The sequence below is a fragment of the Cheilinus undulatus genome, linkage group 1 (assembly GCF_018320785.1).
Source record: "Cheilinus undulatus linkage group 1, ASM1832078v1, whole genome shotgun sequence".
In the NCBI taxonomy this organism is placed as follows: Eukaryota; Metazoa; Chordata; class Actinopteri; order Labriformes; family Labridae; genus Cheilinus; species Cheilinus undulatus.
The window spans coordinates 1,829,462-1,846,123 of NC_054865.1; the positions used below are offsets into that span (position 1 = coordinate 1,829,462).

Consider the following 16,662-nt stretch of genomic DNA (forward strand, 5'->3'; position numbering starts at 1 on the left):
GCCATGATGGCAGCCTCCTGTCATCTCCTTCCTCTGAATCTCTCTGAATCTTTGTATTAACTCGCACAGCAAAGCCTCAGACCCTCTCCAACTCCATCTCCTCCCCCCGCAGGACTCCATTATTCCTCACCCTGGTCACAGCGGATCCCTTTGAAGCCGATGCTGCAGTAGCACGTTCCCGTCACGTAGTCACAGGTGGCGTTGTTCATACACTCACACAGCTGCTGGCAGCCGTAACCGAACGTCCCGGCTGGACACTCTGCATGAGAGGAGGAGGATTAACACAGCTCTGGAATGATGAAGACGTCGGCTAAAGATCAGTGATGAAGATTTAATCTTCAGTTTCATTCACTCTCTGTGTCTACACGCTATCCTGTTCTCTACATTACACCAGTGTTAATTTTGGCAGCTATTTTAAATTTTAGTCTTAGTTTTAGTCTTTAAATGAAATGTCTTTCAGTTTTAGTCAAATTTTAGTCTAGTTTTAGTCATCTAGATGCAAACTAAACTTAGTTTTTGTCAGTTTTAGTCATCACAGATCTACTTTTGTTAGTCTTAGTCTAGTTTTTGTCATGGAAAAAAAGGCTGTCAACGAACATTTTTAGTCATGGTTTTAGTGGACTAAATTAACACTGCATTAAACTACAACAATGTGCACAAAATGCATCTGAAAAAAGTCAGCAGCAAAAAGGCTGCACTGGTTGCTAAATTGGTTATCAATGTACAAACCCTGATTACAAAAAAAGGAGGACACTTTAAAAATATGAAAAAAACTGAATCAAGTGATTTACTAAACAGGTTCAAGCGATATTTCACTGGATACAGCTGAAAGAAAGGGTTTTAATGCTTAAAATGCTTAACTTTTCTGAAATTTACACACATACTGAATTAAATGTCCACAATATTTTCCAAAAAAGTTGGGACAGGAGCATTCAAAGACTGGGAAAGTTGTGGAATGCTCCAAACACCTGTAACATTGACTGGTAAAAGGCTGATTGGTAACAAGGGACCTAACCATGGTTGGGCATAAAAGGGAGCCTGTAAGGCTCAGCTGTTCACAATCAGCTAGGGTCTAAAGGTCCAGACTCTCTTAAATACCATGTGGGCCAATAGTCCAGCAGTTTATAAACCATGTTCACCACCGTACAGCTGCACAGAATCAAGAGTTTTGACAGTCTGCAGTCCATCAAACCAACAAAAGATGCTGGAGCTCTGGGCTGAGGAAGACACGGTTATATATTTAATTTTCATTTTGTTTTCACTCCTTGTTTTCATTCTCAGGTTAGTTTTCATTCATTTTTCCTGCTGGTTTGTTAGTTTAGTTAAGTTTTAATTTAGTAAAATGTTCCTTTATTTCCGTTAGATTGACTTTCTTTTCTTGTGATAGAAGGGAACTGATCAGGGGCGACACCCAAAACTCTTGAAAAAGTAAATATCATACAATTTAAAAATATATTTTAATCAGCTGCTCATCAATCTTGGTTTTATTTATTCAACTAAAGACCTAAAACCGCCCTTTTGTGAAGTCTTTAACGCCGAATCAGGCAGCTGTACTCCCCAGAAGAGGGTGGCAGTGGAGAGGGTCCAAAATATTCACTTTAATACCAGAGAATAAATCGGATGTGATTATTGGAGACATGTTGTTGAACGGCAAATACATGCCATGTACTCGTGTGTGCACTCACAATTACTGACCCTCCTGCTTAAGTCCATGAGTCAGAGTCCCAGAGAACAGCTGTCTTTTTAAAAAGTTGAATACTCAAGAACCTCAAACTTCGACCCTAAACCTACCTGTAAATCACAGGGATGTAGACCAATCATAAAGGATGTGACTGTCAGTCTGCACGTGTCAAAGACTGACAATCAGGAGATTTTTTCTATCATCATTTCATTTAATTAGTTTTGTAATTATAGAATGCTGTTTTGTTTTTTTGTTTTTTTGCAAAGCCTTGTTTTTTTTTTTTTTTTTTTTTTTTTTTTTTTTCCATAAACTAAAATGATGGTTTTAGTTATTTAGTTAGCTTTAGTTATAACCTTGGAGGCTGAACACTGAATGTCTGTGACCTTTGACCCCTCAGGTGGCGCTGCATTAAAACCGTCATCATTCTGTGATGATATTACAACATTGGCTCAGGAACATTGCAGAAAAACACTGTCAGTAGTACTTTACTTCACTGACAACAATCTCACCTGACAGATCAGCAGGTTAAGTTTTGATAATGTGTCTCCTAAATATTTATCCCACATATTCATTATTTTCATCCTTACATCTGTTCTTTTCCCCTCAAAGATAGAGACAGAGACTCACTGAGCTCACAGCTCTGTCCGATGAAGCCCGTCCTGCAGGAACACTGCCCGCTGATGTGGTCACAGTCTGCCCCGTTCTGACAGCGACACACCTCGGCGCACTGAGAGCCAAAGAATCCCGAAGGACAGCCTGAGGAGGAAAACACAAAAACAACATATCCTTACAGGTTTATCCTCTCAGTGATTGTGAAAATGAGAGACGATCCATGGATGAGGGGAGAAGACGCCTGGCTGCCTCTCTGAGATTAGATAATCTGATCTGTCGCAGTGGAACTAACCAGGATCCTCTCTGCAGACTGAACCAAACCAGGATTGTCTATCAGGCAGATTTGAACAACTACACAAAGTACCAAGAGGAAACTTTTCCTTCTTCTGGTTTCTGCTGATGAAAAATAAACCCAAAGACTGTGATTCTTTTGGTTTAATTTAAAAAATGTGGTGTGAACAACAGAAAATAACCAGATTGGACAAACACATCTTTGTTTTGATAAAAAGGAATATACTGAGCCAAAGGTGGTTTAACCATGAATAAAAAGTAGGCGTTTGCCTGGGGCCTTGTGCTCTGAGGGCCTCAAAGTCTCAGCAAAGATGAAGTATTCTTCAGTCATTAAGCTGAGCATTTAAAATGGTGGCCAGAGTTTATAAACTAGTCTGATAGAACTGAGTCCCTCAGAAATGAAAGCAGAAGATGTGAGATAAACTTTTAGAACAGGTTTTAATGTATATAAAACATATCCTCCATTAGCCATTAAACGATTCATGGCAGCTGGTAAACATCAAATGTGCAATGTGCAGAAACATTCATTTGGGTTTTAATAAGGTGTCCAGAGTGCATGAAGCAGCACCAAAACTGAGAATTTAAACACAAAATTTCCCCCTGAAAGCTCCAGCATGTCTTCACATCCCAGCACAGCCATGCCTGCTAGAAAACGGATCGTCCTCCTTTAAAACAAAAGCTCCATTTCTGTAGGCATCCGTCCTGTTACCTGACACTTAGGCTGTTCAAGGTATTTAAAACAGGAAGGATGGAGGAGGGCGTGAATGATACTGGGCTGTAGTTCTTCTATCTGCCACTAGATGGAGCTGTAGGTCTGAGGTATTTAAAGTAGAAGCACGCCGCTGCTGTCTTACGTTGAGTACAGTAGAGTCCTGTCCAGCCAGGGCTGCAGTCACACTCTCCGTCTGTGGCGCTGCACTGAGCTCCGTTATGACAGTTACATGTGTGGATGCAGTCTGGACCCCACGACCCCTGAGGACACGCTGCAAAAATACACAAACGTACGCACACCGAGAGAAAGAGAGGAAACATCAGCAACTGCACATACAGAGGAACAACAGCTGGAGGCTCAGACATCATCATCAGAGTGAGATCTGCTCTGCACATGAAGCATCACTCATGTCAAATATCACAGGTAGCTAGGGCTGCAGATAGGATGAGGCATTAAAACACCTTTGATACTGCAGTGTGATAAATTAACAACATTTCTGTCTGTGCTTGTTAACAGTGAGTTCCTCCTGAATCTAAAATGAAACCTACAGTAGTTTCCTCATCACTTAAGCACTGACTAATCTAAGGGGATCTGAAGGTGGCCTCAGACTGTATGACAGATAGAGCAGGTAAAATGCACCCATGCTGATTTAGACAGCACCAAACTTTGACTGAGCAGGTAATTGATATTTGGATGAAATCACAATATGGTCTATTAAAATTTATATAACCTGACATACGTGTCTAAATATCAGTTTAATACAGCAGAGATGTTCCACTCTACACTCCCTTCAACTGTCACTTTTTAGAACAGCTCACATCTTCAACATCTTCTGATTTAACATCTTCTTCGTTGTTTTCTCCGTGTGTCGCCGTCATGTTAATAGAAGCAAGTCCTCCAAGTACGGAAATACAAGTAGATGAAAAATTTGTGAGTTTTCAGGTTAACAAGCACAGCAATAACATTACATTTATTTTAATGGATCGATTTATGATCCAAATTCACTGAGCATAGAGATAATATGAGACAGGAGATTGGCTGGCTGGACGTCGACATCGCCGCCATGTTGCCAGAGGCAAGTCGATACATCATCCAATACAGTAGACAACGTTTTTGGAATAAAAAGCTCAAACAATGAGATTACATGGATTTTAATGAATCATTTCTAATAAATGATCCATGTTAGAATAATTACTGACAGTGAAACATAAAAGCAGAATCCACTTTCTTGTATTTTCTCAGTTAAATGAAAAGATGCACTCCATGATTTAAATAAAATAATTTTATATATAATACAGTTTCATATATGTATATATGTATATATATTTTTATTTTGAATCTTCATACACATATTTATATATTAATCTGACCTTTTTATTCCGATAACTTGATTAACAAGGCCTTTATCACGCGTATATGAAGTACTTCTGGTTTAGCATTTATTGTGCCGGACCACTTCCGCCAAAATCGATCGTCTGCACGAGAAACAATTTATGACTTATTTACATATACTTCTATTTCATTATCAGTCATTATTTTTATATGGATATTTTTTAAATGATTCTTTAAAATCCATGTAATTTGAGCTTTTTATTCTGAAAACGTGCACAGTCCTTGTCTACTGTATTCAATGATGTAGAAGACTGGCAACATAATGGCGACGTCAGCATCTGGCCAGCCAATCTCCAGTTGCATATTATGTCTGTGTAAAGTGATACGTGAATTTGAATTATCAATTGATTTAGTAAAATTAAGTTATGCAATCGCTGTGCTTGTTAGTCTGAAAAGTCACATATTTTCTGTCTACTTGTAGTTCCTTATGTGACGAACGTGCCTCTACTAACATGGCGGCGACACACAAAGAAAACAACGAAGCAGACGTTCAGTTCAAGTCACTTCCGGTATGAGAAGACGAGATTTGGCGGCGCTCATCTAACTTCTGGTGTGAAGTGGAGGTCCTCGGATGCATCCAGGTCCCTCTCTATACGTCACAGGAAAGCTGTGTAGTTCATGTTCCTGCAGCCCTTAGATCTCCTCTAGAGGTTGTTCCAGACTGGGTGTGTGTATGCCAAGGTAATTAGAGTTAACTAAAACTAACTAAATAACCAAAACTAAAATTCAAAAATCATTTTAGTTAATTGAAACTAAATCAAAACTAAGCTTTACCAAAAAATGAAAACTAACTACAACTGTATAGTGCGCTTACAAAACGAACTAAAATAAAATAAAAATAGAGACAAAATATCATTAGTTTTAGTCTGTGATACAATCATACTGACTCGCACCTACACCAGAGTCTGGGGAGTAAAATGGCCTGATCTGATTGGTTAAGACTTCACACAGTGGTAGTTTTATGTCTGGAGTTGTATTCAAACATTATCACTAAGTAAATAAAATCATAAGTGAAGATTAGCCTGTTAGAATATGTTTTTAAAAATGTATGACATTCCCTCAGCGCTGACATGTATCCATAAAAAACTAAAACTACTAAAAACTAAACTAAAACGAAGTGTTTTTGTACAATAAAAACTAAACTAAACTAATAAACCAGCAGTCAAAACTAATAAAAACTAAACTGTCATTGAAAAAAGAAAGTGAAAACAAAATAAAAATAAAAAGGACTGAAAAATCCAAAACGATCATAACCTCGGTGCGTGCTGTGAGGCTGCGGTGTGTTTCACCTATGGTTTGTGTCATTACGGCATGGTGCCGCCTGTTGGCTGTGTCTCTCTGCAGCCACAGCGCCTTCTAACTTTTTAAAGTTTTACCTCAATAAATCTTTCTACAAGTGGCCACTCGTAGGACTGAGCTGGGAAAATGTCAGAATAAAAGCATTCTGTGCAGCCAGGGGAGTTTCTCCACAGTAATGCCAAACCAGGCTTTTACTTTGAAAAGCACCAACTATAACTGCAGCTGCACAGTGCAGTGTTCATTTTGACAGCCATTTATGATTTAAGTCTTTGTCTTTTGATTACATGTCTTTTAGTTTCAATCAAATTTTAGTCATTTCTACCCTTGTTTTAGTCTAGTTTTAGTCCATATAAAGTCCTCACATTTTAGTCTTTACTTTTAGTCCAAGCATTTATTTTCTTGCCTAAATCTGGTACCAAATCATGGTAGTGTGTTCTCTGCACCCTGCCAAACCTGGGGTCCCTGCTTTCTACAGCTGAGAGGAAGAATAGATACAGATGCATTGTTTTTTGACAGATTTACCCACAGTGGAGAAATATCACGGATTTTGAATGTCCGATGAAAACTAGATTACATTTTGTCAGTTTAAGTCTAGTTTTTGTCATGGAAAAAAGGCTCTCAACAAACATTTTAGTCACAGTTTTAGTCGATGACATTAACACTTATACAGTGTTTATCTATTGTGTGACATTTTCTACTGATGTGAACAGACATATCTGCTCAGACCAGGCCACTGTGGCTCTCTGTCTCTGTCCTGTCTACTTCAGCCCAAAGACACTTAGTGAAAAAAGACCATTCTTTTATTCTCTGGGTTCTCAGTGCATGATGGGTAACAGACAGAGGCAGTCTGGAGACCTGACCTCTAACATGGCGCCAAAATGAAAACCAGACCGTTACACAGCTGCCAGACATCCAACCGTGCAGCCCTTCAATTAGAACAGCTGAGATCTAGAAGTGTTAGATCAGAACAGGTGAGATCTACAGGTGTTAGATCAGAACAGCTGAGATCTACAGGTGTTAGATCAGAACAGCTGAGATCTACAGGTGTTAAATCAGAACAGCTGAGATCTACAGGTGTTAGATCAGAACAGGTGAGATCTACAGGTGTTAGATCAGAACAGGTGAGATCTACAGGTGTTAGATCAGAACAGCTGAGATCTACAGGTGTTAGATCAGAACAGGTGAGATCTACAGGTGTTAGATCAGAACAGCTGAGATCTACAGGTGTTAAATCAGAACAGCTGAGATCTACAGGTGTTAGATCAGAACAGGTGAGATCTACAGGTGTTAGATCAGAACAGGTGAGATCTACAGGTGTTAGATCAGAACAGCTGAGATCTACAGGTGTTAAATCAGAACAGCTGAGATCTACAGGTGTTAGATCAGAACAGGTGAGATCTAGAGGTGTTAGATCAGAACAGGTGAGATCTACAGGTGTTAGATCAGAACAGCTGAGATCTACAGGTGTTAAATCAGAACAGCTGAGATCTACAGGTGTTAAATCAGAACAGCTGAGATCTACAGGTGTTAGATCAGAACAGGTGAGATCTACAGGTGTTAGATCAGAACAGCTGAGATCTACAGGTGTTAAATCAGAACAGCTGAGATCTACAGGTGTTAGATCAGAACAGGTGAGATCTACAGGTGTTAGATCAGAACAGGTGAGATCTACAGGTGTTAGACCAGAACAGCTGAGATCTACAGGTGTTAAATCAGAACAGCTGAGATCTACAGGTGTTAGATCAGAACAGGTGAGATCTAGAGGTGTTAGATCAGAACAGGTGAGATCTACAGGTGTTAGATCAGAACAGCTGAGATCTACAGGTGTTAAATCAGAACAGCTGAGATCTACAGGTGTTAGATCAGAACAGGTGAGATCTAGAGGTGTTAGATCAGAACAACTGAGATCTACAGGTGTTAGATCAGAACAGCTGAGATCTACAGGTGTTAAATCAGAACAGCTGAGATCTACAGGTGTTAGATCAGAACAGGTGAGATCTAGAGGTGTTAGATCAGAACAGCTGAGATCTACAGGTGTTAAATCAGAACAGCTGAGATCTACAGGTGTTAGATCAGAACAGCTGAGATCTACAGGTGTTAAATCAGAACAGCTGAGATCTACAGGTGTTAAATCAGAACAGCTGAGATCTACAGGTGTTAGATCAGAACAGCTGAGATCTACAGGTGTTAAATCAGAACAGCTGAGATCTACAGGTGTTAGATCAGAACAGGTGAGATCTACAGGTGTTAGATCAGAACAGCTGAGATCTACAGGTGTTAAATCAGAACAGCTGAGATCTACAGGTGTTAGATCAGAACAGCTGAGATCTACAGGTGTTAAATCAGAACAGCTGAGATCTACAGGTGTTAAATCAGAACAGCTGAGATCTACAGGTGTTAGATCAGAACAGCTGAGATCTACAGGTGTTAAATCAGAACAGCTGAGATCTACAGGTGTTAGATCAGAACAGCTGAGATCTACAGGTGTTAAATCAGAACAGCTGAGATCTACAGGTGTATTTGATGAGTTTGATGAGGGAAAGCCGGAATACCATCTTAATACTCAAGCTTACATTGAGTTGGCACAGCAGGTCCCAACTCGGCAGCGGCGATCTAAAAATAGCTTGCACCGACAACTAAAGGTAACGAACCTGTTACTAAGACTTTTGGAATTGTGGCAATGGATGAATTTGCCAAAATGTTGAAGTATCCCTTTAAACAAAGACTGATTTATTGACAGAAAAACAAATCTTTACTATTAGTGGTCAGCTGTTTAAAGTAAATAAGCGCAGTGAAAAGGTCCTGAAGGGATGAAGAACAGAGACAGAGGTAAAGAGAGGACAGGTGAAGTGTCTGAGTCTCACGTTTGGAGCAGTCGTCTCCGATCCAGCCCGGGTAGCACTGACATGAGCCGTCGATGGGGTTACACGTCCCGTTGTTGGTGCACGAGCACGTCTCAGCGCATGCTTTACCAAACTTCCCGCTGGGACACACTGTGGAAACACACACAGGAAACTCTGCAGTCCACGGCTGTAATAGGAGGAGAAGCCCTTAATGTAAGGCTGTTTTAGAAGCTCTGGGAGGATATGGATCAACATCTTAGACTTTAACCTGTTTCCACAGTGTCAGCTTGACTTTTTTCACCTCACTATCTTGAGATAACAACGCTGTTTTAACAGGGAAATGGGTTAATTTCTCAGATTCTTGGTGAAACAAAAACAACCACACTGACATTTACCTGAAATTAACTAAAAAAATATAAAATGATGATGCACGGCCTTCTTGTGTTGTAGCAAGATGTCGTAGGACAGGGGTCATCAACTACATTTGCACAAGGGCCAGATTTAGTCCCTGGGGGCCGGACTTCCAAATTAGGAAAAATTAAATCCATATTTTGTTCTGATTAACATATATTTTTATTAGTATTTGTATTTTCTTTCAAAACAAAGGACACTTTTAGGCATTATGAGTGAGATCTATCCTGATGCCGTAGATCACAAAGAGACAGGCCTGTCCACAGAATCCCAGAGAATGGGCCCTAAACAATTATGATTTAGCAACAATATGAACTTTTCACTACTTCACTGCCTTATTCGGACATTTCTGCAACATTGTGTGCCACTTTTTGCTTGTATCACTCTTAAACCCTCTTTCCCGCCTTTTCACTACTTTGCTTTTGACTATTTTTGCACCATTTTGACACTTTTTACCCATTTTTGATACTCTCTACCCTTTAATTGCCTTTCTAACTCAATTTGTTTCCATTCTTTAACTCCTTTAAACCACTTTTCTTGCCTGTCTTATCCCTTCTTTTTCCATTTTTAACCCTTTTGGTCTATTTTTGCCACTTTTCATTACTTTTTTCACCATTTTTGCCACTTTTTACCCATTTTTGATCCACTTTTTGCCCCTTTTTTTCCTCTTATACTAATGGTTTGCCACATTTTAACATCTTTTCACCACTTTTCCTGCAAGTTTTTGTCCCTTTGTGCCACTCCACAACCCATTTGGATCTTATTGCACATTTTTACCACTCTCTAATGCCTTTTCACCACTTTATCTGGCCATTTTTGCCATTTTTAAGACATTTTTAATGATCTTCTGGGGGACAGACAGGAAGCTTTGGAGGGCCTGATTTGGCCCCCGGGCTGCCAGTTGATCAGTGTGGTAGGATGTTGAGAAGTGTCTTTTGGGACATCTGAATGTTAAACGGATGTGATGATGAAACATTTATTTGAACATTGGGGATATTTAACCTCTCATAAAGTATAACGCTGTATTTGATTGAGGTGCACAAACACACTTTAAAGGAACCATGGAGGGGATTACTGCTAAACTAAACTGAGTTTAATTTGATATGTAATAAAAATCAGATAGAAAAACAGGCTTAAAACAGTAGCAGCTAACATTGACCACTACGTGGAGCTGCAGCAGCCGGCACTCCTCAAAAAGAAGAAGCCTTTTTACAGAACATAACAGAGATCTTAATTCAAACTGAGAGTTTTTGTCCTGTTGAACCCTTCTACAGCACAGAGAGCCTTTTAAATGCCTGCAATCACAGACAGAACCTTTAGTGATGTTTATATAGCAGTAAATCCTTCTCCTAACACACGGGTGTCAAACTCAAGGCCCGGGGGCCAAATGCAGCCTGCAGTGCAATTTTACCCAGCCTGCAAGATCTTATCTTAATTAGAGCTGTCCTGCTGCTATGAGGTCTGCAGATTTTCTCCAGTATAAAAATGTAAATTTAACCTTGAAGATTTAAAAAAAAATCCTTGTTAAGTCATAAAATCTGAAAAAGTAGAGAGTAGAAATAATTACATAAAAAGTCAGGAATGATGGAAAGAAATTAATTTGTGTTTTCATTTCATATTTTCATTTTGCGTCCCAAGAATATGACTGAAACTTAGAATTTTGACTTTTTATTTCATATCGTGACCTTTTAATCCCATTCTTTCACTTTTTAAACTCCTGATCTAGAATCTAATCTCATATTTTGACCTTTTAGAATCACAATTTTGAATTTTATCTTCTATTTTGACTTTTTGAAGTCTTGATTTTGTATTTTATCTCATATCTTGACCTTTAAACTCATGATTTTAACTCTCTATCTCATATATTTGCCTTTTAAAAACCTTATTTTAACTTTAAATTTCATGTTTTGAGCTTTAGGACTTTTTTAATCTCAGATATATTGATGCCGTGACATTTAATGTTTTTTCCCTTTTTTTTTTTTTTTTTTTTTTTTAGAAATCTTAAAATCATTCATCATCACTGTTTACTTTCCCCTATAATTCATTACCTGTGAAAACACAGTTGACAGTTTTCAGTTCAATCTTGACCCTGTTAGACCCTCAGGTTAAGCCTAAATTCAGATTTGGGCCCCTGCTGTGACTGAGTTTGACACCCCTGTCCTAACACCTCCACCACTAAAGTCTACAAAAGTACGGACAGTTTGATGAGTTTGGGTCAATGATGCTGCGATAATAATGAAGTCCAACAGCAGCATAGGCGAGTGCTAATTAGCTAACATTAGCGTATAGACGTTAGCTAACCCTCAGCTGTGAGTCAGTGTTCTGCTGCTGCAACGTTAGTCCTGATCTTTAACTAACGCTAACGATAGTTAAAAACCAGATGCTACAAGAAAACTCAGACTGTGATTAATATCAGCAGGTAAGAAGGCGACCAGGACATCCCTGGAATAAAGTCTCTGTCCAATCAGGACAGCTGAAGACTTTCTCTGATCAAACCTGGTCAGAAAAGATGCTTGATAACAGATTTATAGGTTTATAGAAAGTAAAAGATGAAAAGCATCTTTAGAAAAGTCAAAGGAAGCATCACGACCTTCTCTTTTAATGCATTTATTATGAAACTCCAGTTAAACACTTGAACTATCGATAGCTGGTTCATTTAACGAGGACTGTTTCATCCCCTGCCTTCAAACATCTCTGATTATGATAAAGACGACGTATCAGCTGGAAAAAAAAATATTTCTGCAGCAAAAATCTGCATCTGTATGTTGCTTTGGGATGTCATTTTTCTCCTTTTATTCAGATTTGATGGAATTAATTTCTCAGATAAAATACGAAGACACAGATGCTGCCTGGTAATAAATTAACGTGCTGCAGCACGTTTGGATTTTTGCACATTAACACGAGAGGACAAACTGAGTTTAGTGTTCATTTTGATGACTTTATTAAGCATAAAGTTTAAAAATATAAAACTTTCTAAAGTCTATGGCTTTATTCCCTGGACGGCAGGAGCTGAAGAAATATCTCATGATGACATTTTCAAACGGCTCAGAGAGAGAAATATTACAGCATGGCATTAATCTGACCTGAGTGTGTCTCATTAGAACTAACTTTAATGAGTGTTTGCTGTTACACAGACACTTTGTCTTTGTAAAACACTGCAGCTGATTTATTCATTTATGAGGCTGTGTCAGCGCTCATAACATTAACGTTTAGGTAGAAATGAGCTCTGCACAGTCATTACTTTACATTTGGTTTGCATTTTAAAGCTTGTTTTATTAAATATAATATAAGATTCAGTGCTATTAAATATGAAAACACACATTAAACATGAACATATGTTAATATTTTCAAGCTTTTTTTCCTTTTTTTATTTTGTAATACCTTTGGCCCCCTACATAAAAGAACTGTGCTCCATCTACACCTGCACAAACGATAGTGTGCAATCCACAGAACATGTGCAAAGAGAAAATTAATGCAAACTGCACCCCAAGGAGAAAGTGTCCTTGGTCACTCTCATTTAATACTGTGTAAACTGAGGAATATTTCATAAAAATCTGGTGCAAATTTCCCCCTTTCTTCTGTGAATAAGCCTTGTTCTAATTTCCCTATCTCCCTTTCTGTCTACTCAGTTGCACGTGTTAGATCAGCGTTACTCAACCCTGGACAACCTGAGCCACAATCTAAGTGGTGAAAAGCGGCAAGAATGGGTTAAAGTGGCAATAAAAATAACTTAAAGGGGGGAAATGGTCAAAACGAGGCATAAAAAGGTGAACAGGGGACAAGTAGCATAAAATGCCAAAACCAAAAAGTGACAAAAATGGGGAGAAAAGGTTGCATAAAGGGCAGAAAGTGGCAAAACTGGGTGAGAAATGACACAAAAATGGGTTGCATGTGTCAAAAATGGTCAAAAAGTGGCAAAAACATGACAAAAATAAAAAGAGTGAAAAGAGACTAAAATGTGCAAAGGCAGTAAAAGGTTGGAGAATGGGCAAAAAGCAGCAAAGATTGGCATGAATTGGGGGGAAAAGTGGCATTTAATGGCAAAACACAGCTTAAATGGGTGAAAAGTATCAAAAAGCAGGACAAATGAGTCAAAAACTGGGGAAATCGAGCAAAGTGACTAAAGAAGCCTTAAAGCAGTAAAAATGGATTAAAAGTGGCAAAAAATTGCAAACTAGGGCAATGGAAATCTACAGACAAAAAATAAAGGTTAAAGCCAAGAGTGGGAAACAAACTGATTAATGTGACTTGCAATGGATAATTTACGAAGTCAAAGTTTCCCTTTTTTAAGGTTTTCTGGGGGAGTAATATTTCAAATTAAGACATAAAAGAGCCACAAATCATCACAAATGAGCCACATGTGGCTCCAGAGCCACATGCGTTGAATATCACTGCTAGATAAACATTTATTTATTTCATTAATAACCTTATCTGTTTCATTTAAAACTTATTAAAGGTCTTATTAATGCACTGTTACGGCTCCAAACATTTCTATGAACAGATTCTATCAGCTGAGGATCTGGACTGACCACGGTGAACTTCATCAACATGGAATTACTAAAGAGACGGCACTTTCAGTTTCCTGTTTACTCTCTGCTGATTTCTGCCTCCAGCCTGAACTTTCTACAACTCAGCAGCTGGAACGGCAGACTGGAGCTTCATGTGACATCACATGCAGATCCTCTACAGTCTAGCCACCACATGAGGGTATGGGTGTCTGCGGAAACACACACTATTTTGGTGTTTGCCATACCGGACCATACCAAACTCAACCAAACCAAACTGGACCACCTGATGGAAACGCAGCTTTAGTGATTACTGACAGTAGAGCTGATATCAGGCTGGGATTAATGAAGGAGTGAAGCCGGCGCCTATACATCAGGTCATGACTTTCAGCACCAGGGTCAGCTCCTTTAGCTTTGAATGGAGGGTTTCTGTTTTAGTGAGGGGATGTGGGTCCAGGTCTCTGCAAAGATTCCTCAGTCTGAAACAGTAATCTTTCCATCATTGCTGAGTTTACGGTGATGATGGCACTAAGCCACGACACGCTGCAATCCTGGTGCAAACTGCTCTGCTGATAAAACTTTATTGGCAGGTTAGCTCAGGCATATAATCTGTGCATTTTTTTAGCAAATAAGAGCTAATTCCTTAGATTTGTTTGGTGTGATTATTTATGTTTCTTATATGACTGTATATGTTTATGGTCATTTCGATATTCTACCTGCTATACTGGGGCTGCACAGCAGTGCAGGGGTTAGCACTGTTGCCTCACAGGAAGAAGGTCGTTGGTTCGCTTCCTGGTCAGGGCCAAGGTCTTTCTGTGCGGAGTTTGCATGTTCTCCCTGTGCACGCCGGCTTCCTCTCACCACCAAAAACATGCTCATTAGATGACTCTAAATTGCCCGTAGGTGTGAATGTGAGCGTACCTGGTTGTCTGTCTCTATATGTCAGCCCTGCACTTGACTGGCGACCAGTCCAGGGTGTGCCCTGCCTCTTGCCTGATGACAGCTAGGATAATAAAAAAAAAATAATAAAAAAGAAATTTTCTGGTATTGTGTGTCTAGGTCTCCTGCCATTAACCAGGTAAATATCTAATTTGTTTTTTAGTAAAATCTCATTGAAGTCCTAGATTCTGGTATTGTAAGTAGCCTGTATTAAAGATCCATAGCGCAGCTACACTAAGGAAGGACTGTGCTGTGATTATACATGGAATAAAGATGATGATAAATGTTTTAATGAAGGCTCTTACATCATGTAAGAGTTACCACAGTGTGAGTAGAGGGTCTGTAAAGTTTGGATCAAAGTGTGTTCAGGACTAAACCAGGAGAGTTTAGCAGAAATAATTAGCAGTAGAGGGACCGTTCAGACGCTCCCTCATGATCGTCTGCTCACTTTTATTAATTCTTCTTTAATAATGATAATAATACACTTCCACATGGCCCCTTAAAGGCACGAGTCCTCGCTATCAAGCAGACACCAGAACGATGCTGCAGATTCTCTGCTTCTGCATGTGAGTCACAAACCGGTCCGAGTTCCAGCTGAAAGGGTTTCATTCAGGGTCAAAGATCAGTTTTAGAGTGACTTCACTGAACCTGTGTTTGAAAATCTAAACTTAAAATGATGGCTTAAACCACCAATGTGGATGATGGGTGCGGTGCTAAGTGGGGCTAATCTTAAGTCTAGATCAGGGGCTCTCAAACGGTGTAGCAGGGTGCACTGATTGGGCCTTTTAGCAAGTCTAGGTGTGCCCTGGAAATCTTCACAAGCATACAGTAATACTACAGCTATACAGCAACTAAAATACCATTATATGTGTTTGCAACTATCAATGATTTAAACAGTCATTGTAACGACTGCATAATTTAAAAACATGCAATATCTACCGAGAACACATGTACTGTTTTTTTTTTTTTAAATTGGCCTTTATTTCATGTATAAGGTGAATATTTTAAAACAGAAAGTTGTATTTGCTCCAAGCTGTGAGTCAGCCGGCCTCTGTAAATACGGGTGGGATGACTGAAATCTATGCAGCAGAAAGATCCACCTTAGCATGCATGTGTCTAACTCAGTGGTTCCACAGTGGTGTACCCGGGCATGTCTAGGTGCGGGGTGTAAGTTTGTCTGAAACCAGGATAGTACCACCACTACTTCAGAGAGTGATACTGTGACACATGCTGCAGTTTGTGTGGATATACATACTGTAGAGTGTCCTGAGGTCCTGGGTTGATTTGATACCACTGGTCTGGATGACAAATGATTCTGGGCTACACTCACAAGAACTTCCTTGTTGCTCAGTCCCAGTGAAAAGGAGAGTTTGACCAGGCTCTTGACTTCTGTATTTGTGCTGGAAAACAGTTTAATATAACCTTGCAAAGCAGATAGATTTGCCTGTTTCTGTGTTTCTCATTGGTGAATCCATTTTGCAAAGCTCCTGTCTGGACCATCTGGGCCCGGTTAGAAAGTGACAGGACCAATCAGCAACGAGGGGCAGTACTTTCAGGTGTGGCAGAGACATGACGTAAACAAGCAGCAACAAGAGGCTGGTGCAGTTATGGCAGAAGAGATTAGCGTGGATGCTGCTAAAGCGCCAGTTTTATCAGAACTTGACGACATTTCTTCATTAAAAGAACAAAGAACAGCAGTGAGTTGTTTTCTTTTCAAAACCACGAAAGTCGTGTACTGACATGTCTACGTGGTTCACATTATGCAGTTCTCTATGGAGTTTACTCCTCGGTAGTGGCTACGTCCTGTGTTTTGTTGCTCTGATTGGCCCATAAAGATGTGACAGACAGAACGTTCATCCAATCACCCTCTGATTTTTTTTTAAAGGCTCTGCCCTTTCCCAAACGCTGTGGCGTGCCAGGTTAAGTTTAATATGGTCTGCAAATATAGGAATTTCTAATCATCAACATTTGTGTGTG

At 39.4% G+C, this 16,662-nt stretch overlaps 1 protein-coding gene across 1 annotated transcript in view; it reads right to left on the reverse strand.

Annotated features, from left to right (window-relative positions):
- LOC121511398 (multiple epidermal growth factor-like domains protein 11) overlaps positions 1 to 16,662 on the reverse strand; it is a 181,855-nt gene that overhangs the window by 12,133 nt on the left and 153,060 nt on the right. Inside the window, exons 15-18 of the mRNA XM_041790064.1 lie at positions 8,852 to 8,980; positions 3,439 to 3,567; positions 2,309 to 2,437; positions 131 to 259 (exon numbers count right to left, since the gene is read on the reverse strand). Coding sequence (XP_041645998.1) covers positions 131 to 259; positions 2,309 to 2,437; positions 3,439 to 3,567; positions 8,852 to 8,980 — 516 coding nt within the window. The remainder of the gene's footprint in view (positions 1 to 130; positions 260 to 2,308; positions 2,438 to 3,438; positions 3,568 to 8,851; positions 8,981 to 16,662) is intronic.